Source organism: Quercus lobata, chromosome 5 (genome assembly GCF_001633185.2).
Source record: "Quercus lobata isolate SW786 chromosome 5, ValleyOak3.0 Primary Assembly, whole genome shotgun sequence".
Lineage (NCBI taxonomy): Eukaryota > Viridiplantae > Streptophyta > Magnoliopsida > Fagales > Fagaceae > Quercus > Quercus lobata.
This window is the reverse complement of record NC_044908.1, coordinates 21,250,489-21,264,057: the sequence shown is the minus strand read 5'-3', so window position 1 is coordinate 21,264,057 and position 13,569 is coordinate 21,250,489. Positions and strand designations below refer to the sequence as shown.

The 13,569-nt window shown below is 36.5% G+C and overlaps 1 protein-coding gene across 1 annotated transcript in view; it reads right to left on the bottom strand.

Annotated features, from left to right (window-relative positions):
- Positions 1–5,906, bottom strand: part of LOC115988825 (DNA-directed RNA polymerase I subunit 1) — a 30,866-nt gene extending 24,960 nt beyond the window's left edge. Inside the window, exons 1-6 of the mRNA XM_031112445.1 lie at positions 5,738–5,906; positions 5,453–5,622; positions 4,800–4,959; positions 4,397–4,681; positions 931–1,215; positions 601–786 (exon numbers count right to left, since the gene is read on the bottom strand). Coding sequence (XP_030968305.1) covers positions 601–786; positions 931–1,215; positions 4,397–4,681; positions 4,800–4,959; positions 5,453–5,622; positions 5,738–5,755 — 1,104 coding nt within the window. The 5' untranslated portion in view covers positions 5,756–5,906. The remainder of the gene's footprint in view (positions 1–600; positions 787–930; positions 1,216–4,396; positions 4,682–4,799; positions 4,960–5,452; positions 5,623–5,737) is intronic.
- Positions 5,907–13,569: the final 7,663 nt, after the last annotated feature.

Genomic DNA, 13,569 nt, shown 5'->3' with positions numbered 1-13,569 from the left:
AATTGAAAACCTTTTCTCTTTCAAATACTCCACAAGACTGAGATAGACTAAATTTGCTAAAGTGATTGTCTCATTTTCCAAAGAGTAATTTTACTCCAAATCAAGTTAATTATTTACAGCAATTTTTTATCCTTTCCAGGAGACAAATTATGCTCCACAAGAGGACATGAGAGCATCTTATACCATAATAGCTCCACAATGCATGCTCCTCACATGACTTACCTTCCAAATTTAACCACTGTTCACTTAAATTGTTTCAACAAAAACAGGAAGAAGACAGAGATGAAATATATGCCAACTAGAATGTGATTAAGGTTACAAAACTTAGGATGCAATGAGCATGTGTATCAGCAAGGCATAAACGTTATTCATATGATACTCTACACAATCAACCCTTTTGGGGGTAGCAAACAAATCTTAAAATAAGATTGGATTCACCAACTAAACCAATAACCACAGAAATATTAAAATAATAGAAGATTCTCCAAAGTTGCAACAATAACAGGGGGGACAAAAAAAATTAAGTCAAGCAGGAAAGGAAGAAAACAAAACCCCCACTTTATGGAAAGAGATAAAGATATTTATTCTTTAAGTACTTACTGAATCACCTCCCTTGGCTGGGGGGCGGAATTTGATTGGAGGTACAAGAATAGTCTCCAAGAAGAACATGGAGTAATCATCTTTCATTTCACCAACTTTCATTTCAAGTCCCTGATGCTGAATATGACTGATGAATGAGCAGAGTTCAACCTCATTTTCCCAGAGATCCTTCAAAATATCCTTAACCTGTAATAAAAAGAGAATTTTAAAATGCACTTCCAAATCAGGATAGGTTTCTACAGTGGTCGTCTAAATAGCAGAAACCCAAGTCCTGACAACCATACACATCAAAAAAAGGCAGTTATCAAAACCTGTCCCTAAGCAGCATACCTCCGATGGTAATAGAGGTCCCGAAAAAAAATCTTTCTGCTTAACAAACTGATGAGGCACTTCCCCTCCTTTTCCTCCATGCTTTCTTGTAGCACTATCTTGTGGTCTAGGAGAGGTGTCACTGGCAGTATCTGTTTCAGCAGAATCAACAACATCACTCCAGGGAGTCGTATCATTGCTATTTTCCACCTCAGGCAAAGCTTTTTTATTAGTTCTACCAGTGAATGACCCTTCCAAATTATGCCCTCGAATAACATTCTGTCTAGCATCACTTGATTTTCCTCTCTACAAAAAACAACCCAAAAGGGAAAATTAGTCATCTAGCCCGAAAAAGAACCATGAGAATTTAATTTTAATTTTTATGTAAATAGTAGTTTATTTTTTTGTCATTTTTGTTCTCACTCTCTTTTTCATTTTTTTTTTTTTTTTTTTGGGTCTTCAATGGATAGCCTTTAGTACCTTCTATGTGATAAGGTCCCCCACAACCCTGGGAAAAAAAGTTATTTAACAAATTTCTAATTTATCATAGAAATTGTTGATCAAAAAAGACTTCAAATAGGCATTACAAGCTAACAACTATTCAAGTATTATAACTTTGTGAACTCATCAGCCAATTTTCTCAACAAATCCCACTACCAATCAAATTCTACCAAAAAAAAAAAAAAAAACACCTCATAATAGTGATGAACAATGAGGAGAGGTGATTCAGGTATGGTAAGGAACAAAGACATGGTGCATGCCATAAGGCCATATCTACCAAAGGAGGCAAGGACAACCATGAACATCCAATGCTCACCAAAATCCATTCTTGAATATGAGTTCCTCATTTCATGAAAGAAACTGGCAAAAAAATAAGCCAGGGAATACATGTGTTTGCACTTTACAAACACACCAAATGGGTCTTGATCCCACAATCTCATCCTCCACCTCACTCCTACAAGGGAAGAAGTGCCATTTGAGCTAGACCTAATTGGCAGGTATGGCTTTTGAAGTTGATTATAGAGGTATCAATGTATGACCACTACAGTTTGTTCATCATTAGAGAAGCAATATGCCCTGGTTCTTTATGCTGATAGATTTTCATTGATTCAACAAAATATTACAACTAAAATTGAAGCCCTATGGTAACATATTTAAAAGGCAAACATAATTTCCCCAAAGGCTGCAGGTTCCGACTAATTAAAGACAACTGACTTCCTATTGGCTAATTGAACTGGTAAACAATCAGTTGAATGGTTTCCTTCAAACTTAGTACATGTATACAGGTAACAATTTGTTGATGTAGCCAGCAAATATTTCAAGGAAAAACCATATTAAATACCAAATATCCATGAATTGTGGCCTAGTTACAATGTGGGGCCTACCTTTCATAAGCTACTTTAGTTACTACTGAGTCTTAATATTAAGTTGTTTTAGGTTAGAAAAGTAATGGTTCATTTTTTTGATAAGTACTAGAGGCCCATGAGCCTTATTTTATATTTTAATTTTTTCCCTGTTTAGGGGGTAGCCCCTATTGATGAAAAGATGAGGGAGAGTCGCTTAACATGATTTGGCCATGTTCAGAGCAGAGTGATTAATGCACAGATAAGAAAGAGTGAGTTGATCCAAGTTGAGGGAATGAAAAGAGATATAGGAAGACCAAAAATAACATTAGTAGAAGTGATAAAGAAGGACATGTAAATTAAGGATGTAATAGAGAGAATTACTTTAGATAAAACAGAATGGAGGAAAAGAAGATATGTTGAACCAAACTAATTTTGTTGTCATTGTCCTAGTCTTTCTAGGAAAGGGTTTGGCAATAGCCTATATAAAGACTTTCTTTTGTCAATTCCGAGCTGCTATTTGAGGACTTGCTTGTGCCCAATGCTCCCATGCACCAAGCACAATATGCATCCAAAAGAGACCACGTGTCAATCTCATGTCCCATCCAATGCATTGGAGCACTCACAAAAGCTTTGCCCCCTATTTTAAGCTTCAAGTGTGTGATTACGTAGGATTTACCTTTCTTTGTTTCTCATTTTATTCACCATTTTGACAACATAGACAACCATCAAATTCATTCAAGATCCAAATATTTTATTGATAAACCTTACTTAAACCTTTAAACATCAAACACTATTCAAGAACCCTTCATATCCTCATCAAGAATCCTAATTTAGTGCTGAATTTCTAAAGATCCTAATCAAATCTGCTAATAAAAAATATGAAGAACAAAAGGCTGGTAAAAAGCTAGTGCAAAGACACCATATAGGCATGGCCATAAAAGCATCAAATAAGAGAAATAAAAACTGCTCTTATTTATAACCAGAAAAATTGAAACAAAAATTTCTGTGGATGGACCAGCATGAATTAATTCTATCAACTATCCAACAATATTAATGTTCAGTAAACAATTTTAAGTTGTTCGCATGGAATAACAAACATTTCCTTTACATATACCACATCAAAGGAATACGCACTAATGAGTCTAAGAACTTGATTAAGGAAGAGTGTAAAGAACATATGATTTTGTCTTATTCTAGTCTATGAACTTGATTTAGGAAGAGTGTCATGAGAATATGATGTTCCCTTATTCGACTTATATTGTTAATTATTGAGTTTTCTTATTTTCTTCTTACAACTGTTATTTCCATCAAAGATCTAGAAGTTACATAAAGCCTCAGATGATTCAAAGTGAAGACACTTGATTTCAAGTTGCATAAAGTCATACATTTACGTACCATATGTAAAATATGGACACAAAAGACCACAAATACCCAACAGTTTGCCTGATTAGTGCACAGCATGGCATTCAGGCTATGTTTACGTTAAAACATACACACACACTATCAAATACTGAATATGCTTTACAAGTATTTTAGTGGCTCTCTCTTTGATTGGTCTAGGGCTTGGGGACTCACCTCTAGTGATTCTCTCCCTTTGTTTCTTTGTTCTCTCCTTTGTAATTAGCTCTTTGCTGTTTTCTGTTTGTTTTTGTGTTTCGTTTCTTTTTTCTGTTTGTTTCTTCCTCTGTAATCTTTGCTCTGCCTTGTGTTTTCATGAGGTAATTCTTGAATATACTTCTTTCTTATTTATCAAAAAAATAAAATAAAATAAAAAAATTTCATAAAAATGGCCGTCTTAACACCCACTCATATTTTGGGGTTCACTCAACTTAAATTTTTTCACTTCCTAAAGTCATGGAGTCTATCCACTTCCTATTGACGCTGGGTCTTGATGGTTCTTTGTATCAACAAAAATTGTTTATGTTATTCATCAAAGTTCCTGGCTTACAAAGCCCCACCCACCCACAAAAATGAACCAAAAAAGTCAGCACAAACAGACAAATAAGTCAAGGCATTTTCACTGAAAGTATGGAAGCTAATCGACCATCAAACACATCATTAAAATTAATTAGCAAATAAGGAAACAACAATCACTGTTCTCATGGACAGTCTTCAAGCTGCAAGGACATTAAGAGACTAACCATATGAAACCATCCAAAAGTAGGTTTACTGATTGCAGGATTTTTGGCTTCACAATTCTTACAAGCCGGAGACCTCGGCTTCAAAAACTTTTTCAAAACAGACATTGCTTCAGTAAACTGAAGAGAGGTCCATCCTTGCTGCCTTGAATGCCCAACATCATCATATTGACTCCCATCACTGTCATCTGAATACAAGGTTTCACTTGGCATGTCAGCTTCTAATATTTTGGCCCCAACAATATCACCTTTCGCAATGAGTTCTAACTGAGAAACACATGTCTCAACCTTAAATTGACATAAAAATTCACACAAAAAAAAAAACATTAGAAACTATATAAAGGCCAACAAAATATTCAATATATATATAAAGTACTTATATATTAAGTTACTAAAGTGAAAGTACCTGTTTTCTAGTTGCCCGAAAATGGTGGCAAAAGAAACAAGTTCTATGAAGAATATTGTACAGAATATTGAATAGCAAGGGATTATAAACCGGAGCAACGAGGTCAATATGACCAAAATGACCATGGCAAGGACTATAGTACTGCCCACATGTCTTGCAACTGCATTGAAACAAACAAACCCATCATCCATACGTCACAAAAAAAATCGCCCCATATTATACACTAAAAACAAATGCACCTCTCAAAACTTCAACATTATCACCAAATCAGTTTCAAAATTTCTTCCAATACACGCAAATTTTGTTTCTTTCTTTTCATTAGTAAGCAATTAAAGAACGCAATGCATAATCTTACTGACAAAATTGGGCCTTAAAGTTTAGCTAATGAGCAATTTTAGTTTCTAAAGCTAAAAGTGATCGCTTTCCGTCCCTTAATTACTTCATAGGAACTAAAATTGTTCGTTTTAAGAAGTAAGCACTCATTAGTAAGCACCACAACCTCGCCTCTCCACCGGTTCTTATTAACTAATTTTGTTAACACAATGAAGAATCCAATTGAAAAAGGTCCAAGCTTAACAACAACAACAACAAAGGGTTCATTGTACTCTAAAAGTTAACAAATTAAGCATATGAGAGAGAGAAAGAGGAGGTACGGGACGGTTTCTTCGAGGGGGCCCAAATGAGGATCATACAATCCACCAGGCTCGGGTCTGCCCATGACATCAAGATACTGATCCTTTGTAATCTTCTTAACGCTGATTTTTCGAACATCTTCGTCGCTGAAGAAACTGAACTTCACCGATTTCACGCACTCCGTCGGTACCTACAAATACCGCACGCTCTCAAAAGCTTTGTTAATTACAATTTCAAATTAATAATTAAATAAACTCTCTATTTCAAAACACACGCACACACCAGAGAGAGAGAGAGAGAGATACCTCTGTGTTGTCAGCCATGATTGAGTAAGGAAGCTATTGAAGAGACAGAGAGAAGGGTTTAGAGTTTGGCGGTGAACTTTGTTCGGCTACTCAGTCTTAAGAGCTTTGGCCTTCGGCTTTGGCTTTCCAGGTTGCCCTTCTCAACTGGGCGCAAAGATGACAAAACCTCTCGCCAGGGTTTTTAATTTTTATTTTTATACTTGCTATTATGTTTGGCTTTTTTAAAAAATAAAAAAATAAAAATAAAAATAGTAATAACAATATTATTATTATTACAAATTGTTCTTGGTTCTTCTTTCTCAAAAAAAAAATTACTAACATCATTTTTTTTTTTTTTTGATAAGTAGCATAAAAATTTTAATTAAAAAAAGTTTTTTTTACTAAAAGTATTAATCATTTACCTAATCAATAATTTGTAAATATTCTTTTAAAAAAAAGTTTGTAGTATTTCTCATATTATAAACATTTAACTTATTCTTATTTTTAAAAATAAGATGTTACTTACGTTTTTCTTTTTTCCTTATCATATAATTAATTATAGTGTGGTTAGAAAACTTTTATTTTGGATGAAAATTTAACATAAAAAAAAAATGTATTTTGATTCAATTTAGCTAGAAATATAGAAAGGATGGGGGAAATTTGCAAAATGGTATCATTATAAGGTTAATTATTTAAATGGTATTACTTTAGTTTTGCAAAATCTTCTTTATCATATAACCAATTTTAAGTAAATAATATAGCATGAGTTAGTGAATTTTATTTTCTATGAAAATTTAATTTGGAAAAAATATGTATTTGAATAAATATATAATAATGAACATAAATGGCTATTGATGGGGAAAATTATATAATATTTTAAAGGGTCATGTTAATAAGTTTCCTTAGGCATTTGATAATAGACAATGTAAAGACTCAAGAAATGGCCCAGGCCCACTTAGAATAGTGGTTCCCAATATTTCAAGCCCAACACAATTGAGTTGCTAGAGAGTGGGTTTTCCGAGTCAATTGCAATGCTAAGTAAGATTCAAGCTTGATGTTAAAATGTATAAGACTTTTAATATGAACGGATGAAGCTCAAATTCAGCATAAACACATCCTTGGGCTCGTCCAAGGATGGATTGTTCATTAACAGTCAAAGCTGATTTCTTTACAGTGAGATCCTTAGTTCTCTCTTTTTAGGTTCTTAAAATGCTCATCCCCTTTTCTAGAGGAGTTCCTTTCCTTATATAGTCTTTTCTATTACATCTCAGCCTTCCACCTGTATGTCTCTGGGGAATCACTTAGATGCTTGTCCCATCAGGACCCTTTTGGGGGTGGTAGAGAGAGTTGTGAGCTGTGGAGTTACTGTTAAGGTGTATTTTCCTCATAAATGCGGCCAGCTCAATTGGTGTGGAGAGCATTGAATGTGGAGGAGATGGCCACCTTTCCATATATTTCATTTTTTTTTCTTGTTTGCACGACTCTAGTGTCTTCCATAGTGCTTTACTTTATGGTGCAAGGAATTGTATAAGGTATTCCCGAGGTGTATTTGATCCTTGGGCTCCTCGGACGACGGGCCTACTAGCCTCCTTTCCTTGGGCCTACTTCGAGTTTGAGTGGTCTTCACGTCTTCTCTCCTCAGTCTTAGCCCACGTGTCAGACCTAGGTTGACACATGAATGGGCCTTTGATCATCCATGAACAGGGCCCATGGGCTTTAGAATGTCCTCAGACCACTTGCTCCCACAATAGCCTCTCAAAACTTCATTCCTTCCTTTTTCAAGGAGAATCGGGTTTTGATAAAAACCCGCAAGTTTCGCATGCTTTGGGAGTGTTCCCACTTGGTTACGTCATTTCATTTGCTCTGCACACGTTCTTGACGCTTAGGCATTTGCAACACTCCATTTAATGCCTAGTACGGCGTTGTGTCTCCCATATTTTATGGTGCAATGAAGATCCAACGACTTTGATTTCTCATGGGGTTTCGAGCAGGAATTTTCTCGCTCATCTTTTCTTCTTATATAAGGAGGGTAGGGGGTCCATCTCCTCCATTTTATCAATCTCCTTTAGATTGTCCAAGAAGCGGTTCGAGGTGCCCCAATCTCTGGTTTTGTTTATCTTTTAGCTTTCACACAGCACTTAGAGTCCTTTCTTTTCTTTTATCTTCCTTAGAGGGATGGATAGATTTGCTAACTTAGTCAATACGCCCGAGAAGAGGCAGGCCTTTAAAGCCAAATACAATATTGCTACTAGGGCAGAGATAGAACACTACCGCTTAGGGGAGTGGCATACCAAAAGACCAAAAGGTGTCGTAGTCATATCCATGATTGCCTTTATAGAGGGTGGGATGCAAATCTCTATGGGTAAAGTGACAAGAGATTTTTTAATTTTTTATAGGCTCTATCCGACCCAGTGTTCACCCAATTTATTTAGGATATTAGGTAGTGTAGATATGTTAAATCGTAAGATGGGAGTTAGTCTGACACATTACAATGTCAACTGGGTGTATAATTGCCAAAATAGCATGGACACGAGGTATTATTTTAAAACTAGGGTTCCTTCGGTCAAGCTGATCTCCTGCCTTCCCAAAAACAAAGGCATGGACAAGGACTTTCTAATAATCTCGGGTGAATAGCACGAGCCATTTGTCTTATCCTTTAGGCTCTAGCAACCATTTTGTCCATTTCCCGCTCTTTCTTTCTTTTTCTTTTTTCTTTTTTTTTTTTTTTTTGCTTGTTGTCTTCAAGCTTTTCATTCATTTTCTTTTTTGTATTGTAGATAGACTATTCACTACTCCCAACTTCAACTTGGTGAACCGTGAGGATCTTAATAGAATCTTACAGTGCAAAATCTTCCTCCATAAGGACGGTCAGTTGCGGGTTGCCCACATTATCCTTAGGTATACTCCTATCTCCTCCAGCTTCCAATCTCCTAAGAACGTGATTAAAGCTAAGGATTCTTGACTGGTTCAGATCAACATTGCCATTCCCAGATTTCTCACTGGTCCCTCTCGATAGGAACTTATAACGTTGCTCTAACTAATCAACAAATAGCTAAGATCCTACAAGTCAAGGAGGAAGTTATTCCGTTGGACGAAGAGTAAGAGGAACCTGTCTAAGAGCCAAAACCTACCAACTTAGAAGAGGACTTCAGCATATTTGATTAGCCCGAGTTTGCTGAATCCTTGGGTGCTAGCTCTAGGCGTCAATCTGCTATTCGAGTAAGTAGTGATCAAGAAACTACCGACGACCGTGAAGCCGTGGTACTGCAAAGAAAGACCCAAACCTGCTGGCCCTACTAGAGTCCCACGTAGAAGGTACCATGCCCGAGGTGGCAGTTAACCCTTGTCCCCCCACTCCTCTTTCGTCATGGGTTTCCCTTACTGAGCCTTTAGAAAAGAAAAGGAAAAGGGACAAGAAGGCTGGGAATGAGACGTCCGAGGAGGGCGGGGTTCAGCCTTCCAAGGACCAAGAACCTCCCAAGGGGTGTAAGGCTGCCAAAGGGCAACAAAAAAGGAGCTTTGCTGAGGGTTCTGGCTTCGAGGTCGCACCAGATTGCCGCCCTAAGGTTCTTGCTTGGAACCTACCATTAGAGTTGGATGGAGCCCCACTGCTTGCTGATTCCTCTATCAGGGATTTCCAACAGGGAAAAACAAGTTATGTGGCCAATTCCTTGGAGCAAGCTCTACTCCTCCCCTAAGACATGGCTGATTTGAGGGGTTTGAAGAAGTATAAGGTCTTCTTGACCTTGAAGAGGGACCTTGCTATGTTAGGTGTTCAATGCCTTGTTCCCTTCTGAACTTTCGAAACCTTTTTTTTTTTTTTTTTTTTTTTTTTTTTTTTTTTTTTTTTTTTTTTTTTTTTTTTTTTTTAACTTTAAACTAACTTTACTCTTCGTTTTATTTTGTTTGTCTAGGTGGTCCAGTCAACTCATATTGTCGAGGAATGGATGGATCACGCTTATTCTAAGCTGAAGGATGAGAAGACACGCCGAGTCTCTACTGTGAAGACCCTAGCAGTCACAGAGAAAAAAATGCAAGGATCTTACCCTTAAGCTAACTGAGACTAAGAGGGGAAAAAAGAGTGTCGATGCGACCATGGCTGGGGTAGAAAAGCAAGTCGAAGGGTAGCACCTCCATCTTCGGAAGACCAAGGAGCAGCTAACCATTGCCCACCAAAAGATCAAAGCTCAGCAAAAGGAACTAGAAGGCAAAACCAAGGCAATTGTCAAAGTCGAGCAGGCTGGGTTTAACGTGGGTACTAAGGAGACCGAAGAGATTCTGAGGTCCCAAGTCACCGAGGTTTGTCGCAATTACTGTCTCCAAGTTTGGAAGGAGGCCTTAAATGCTGCCGGGGTGGATTCTACCTTTGAGTTAAGGAACCCTGAGAGGGTTTTTTACCCCCTGGCTTTAAGGGAGATTGCTCTTACTACCATCGGAGAGACAAGTGCTACTACTTCGGTCCCTCAACCTACTTGGAAGTCCACTGATAAAGCCACTCAGCTTGTTGATAAAACTACCACGCCAGCCCCCCAGGCCAAGGATAAGCCTATTACTTCGGTCTCCCAGACTGCTGAAGGGGGTGAGAATGGGAGGGGTGATGTTGTCCCTAAGATTACTTCATAGAGAGGACACCTTTTTCCTTCCACCCTCCTTTGATCCCTCCTTCTATCCAAGAGTAGCTTAAGTTTTACCTTGCCCCATTTTTTTTTTTAATATATTGTGCCTTGTAATTTTTAGTGAAATTTTGACTTTATTGGAATTGTGTACATAGTTTTCTTCTATTTCTTCCCTGCCTTGTTCCCTTTAGCTGATCGTGCATGCATACATGTATTTTTGATTAATTTATTTTTTTCAATTTTTGTTTTTGGTTACTTTGGATAAATAGTAACTTTTGAAAAATTAAAGGGCCCGTTTGGTAGAGGAGTTTGAGTAATGTTGTTTAAAATGGCGTGGAAATGTGGTTTAAAAAGTGTTGTCAAAAATACGTATTTATAGTATTCATAAAGAGAAAAATGTGTTTGGCAATGTGTTTCAAATAGATATTTTGGTGTTTAGAAATATGAAGTTGTGTGTTTGGTATGTGTGTTATTTAAAAAAAAAGCTGCCACCGGTACTGTTTTGGTTTGATTACACATTAGAGGAAGATAACACACACAATAGTCCAACATCTCACACCACACAACTCCCTCCCCTGTTTCTTTCACCTCTATTTCACATCTCTACCTCACTTATCACTTCTCTCTTTGCAATACCAAACCAACATCTTCGATACCCATTTGCAGATTCAGCTCTAAGAGTGAATCCAATCATCTTTTTCCTAAATTCACTAGGAGTTGAGGCACAATGCAAGCGGCAACAAGATTAGCATGTTGCGTACTCTTCCCTCATCTCTGTTGACACTCCATTTTACAACCCGCATTTAACCTCACATGGGGGGTAAAAGGGTAATTTCGCTTTGGAAATATGCATCTTGATGCTGGTCACTAGTCCTTAATCTTACTTCACCAAAATGATCTTGATGCTATGACAATTAAATCAACTGGTTATAAGTTCTAATCGGATAATCAAATTGAAAGTTATCATCAAATCAAGTTTTAATGGCTAAGGTGCATTATCACAAATTGAGTCCGACTATATGTGATTATAAACAATTGATTCCAATTGGTTATAATTATAATCAATTTGAGATTAATGATGTGTTATGATTTGATTAGTTAGGACTACATTTTATGGTAAGGTTGCATACACCTAATTAATTAGATAAATAAATATTAATTATTTAATGAGTAATTTGTGCAGTTATCTTTTAATTAGGGTAAATTGGGAACTAATTTAAGTTTGAAATGAAAGTGATTGGAGCCATTTAATGTTAATTGGGAGCTAATTTGGGACCTATTAATGTTAATTGTGCCGAAATAATTGTCTAACAAATGACCTCTGCTCACCATTTCATTGATATCTCTCAGAATATTTTGAATCTGTGAATGAGGTTCATTTTCCCAGAAACTAGACATCTGGGACTTCAATATGAACATAAAAACGAGACAATTCCGATCAAAATTGAGTCAGATATGATTTTTCGAAGTTGACTCTACAGACTGTTACAGCAGCTACGAGAAAACTGAATTTTGGCTTGCTCCTCACTCTCACTAATCTCCATATTTAATGCATCAAATTTCCCCAAAGGCTAAAATGAGGTCTAGGTTCATGATTCTTTGTCAACTCTCATTAAATGACATTTCATTCATATTTTCTCCACCGCTACTATATAAACCCCCTTTCATTCTAAGGGACAAAAAAGACTCATTTCTTCTCATCTCTTGAGTTCTAGTGAAGTTGAGTAATCTTGTCATATCTTGATCTTCCTGAGACTCAAGGTATTGAGTGAGACTCACTCTCCCTCTCCTAACTCTTATTTTCCTCCACCCTTAGAACCTCACTTAAGAGTCTCATCCTCTACTATATGGATCTTGCGTAAAGGTATAATCATTTTTCCTAATTGTTTTTTTTGTGTTGCCATGATAAAAGTTTAAGATTAAAGCATGATAGTAATCATTTAAATTCCCTTGAATATGTTTGAATGTTCTTAATTATTCCTATATGTTCATCACATGTTCTTGGTTGTTCATCACATATTCATGTATAACACTAATTTTAATCTTAAATTCACATCAAAAATATGAAAAACATGTTTGTTTAATAATTCTTTCAAATCCTTGGATCTAGGATATCACCATCCACACACATTCACTAGAATTTATTTTTCAATCCAAATGACATACTTAATAAATGGAATTAGGGTTTATCACATGCACACACGATGAATTCAACATGCAAATTGATGGATAACATATTAGATGATGTGATATGAATGTTGGCTACCATAGTCTAGAAGACCAGTTTCACCGGGTAAGGTGGGTGCCTAACACCTTCCCATCTTGTAACATAGCCTTCAAACTTAGATCAAGGGTTGATAGACCAATGTTTATCCTTGTAATTTTCAATTTTTATGTTATAACTAGGAAATAAAGTTATGTACTTTATCTTAGATTGTATCTAGGACCAAAACCATATAATTTTCATATGATCAATGTAAATTCAATTGAAAATTAATAAAATGAGGAATTTTTCAATTTTGGTTTTCTTATTTATCTCAATAATTAAATAAGTGACGACTCCATTGTAAAACTCTTAATCTAAAGGGGAAAATATAACTAGTCGAATTTCCATTTTGAGAGGTAATAACATGACTCACCCATTTACGTGGGTTTGGCCCAACATCCTATAAAACGGGTCGGGGCGCGGTCTCTCACAATCTCTATCGACACGATTTGAAGGGCAATTAAGGTGATTTGAGATAAAGCCTATTGTGGGTTTGACAAAATCCAACAATAAACAGTGCTCAAGAGTGTGACTGGGCTATGGGAGTAAATATGGCAGGTGGGGAGGTTGAAAGGCCGTACGATTTAGGAAGATGTTTGTGGTGAATTTAGGGCTTTGATTTTGGAGGATCTGCTCAATGATTATGAAGGAGATGATGGCCTTTGGGACGAGTTATGGTGGATTGGGTGGGTGTGTGAGATTAATGGAGGGTGTGTGAGTTATGGTGATGCGACATGGCTGTGCGAGAGGGACACGAGAAAAGTTTACATAGTTCCTGCTTACTCACTCCCAAGTGCAGGAGATCGTAGCAATATAATTCTCGAAGTATCGAGGTCGAACCACAAAGAGCGGGGTAAATTCAAAGACAATGTAATTAAAAAAAACTTTTGGTGAAGATGAAGAATAATTTTTGTCTGGTAATTGTAAACAAGAATAACAATGATAACTTATTTAAATCAATAATGTTAATA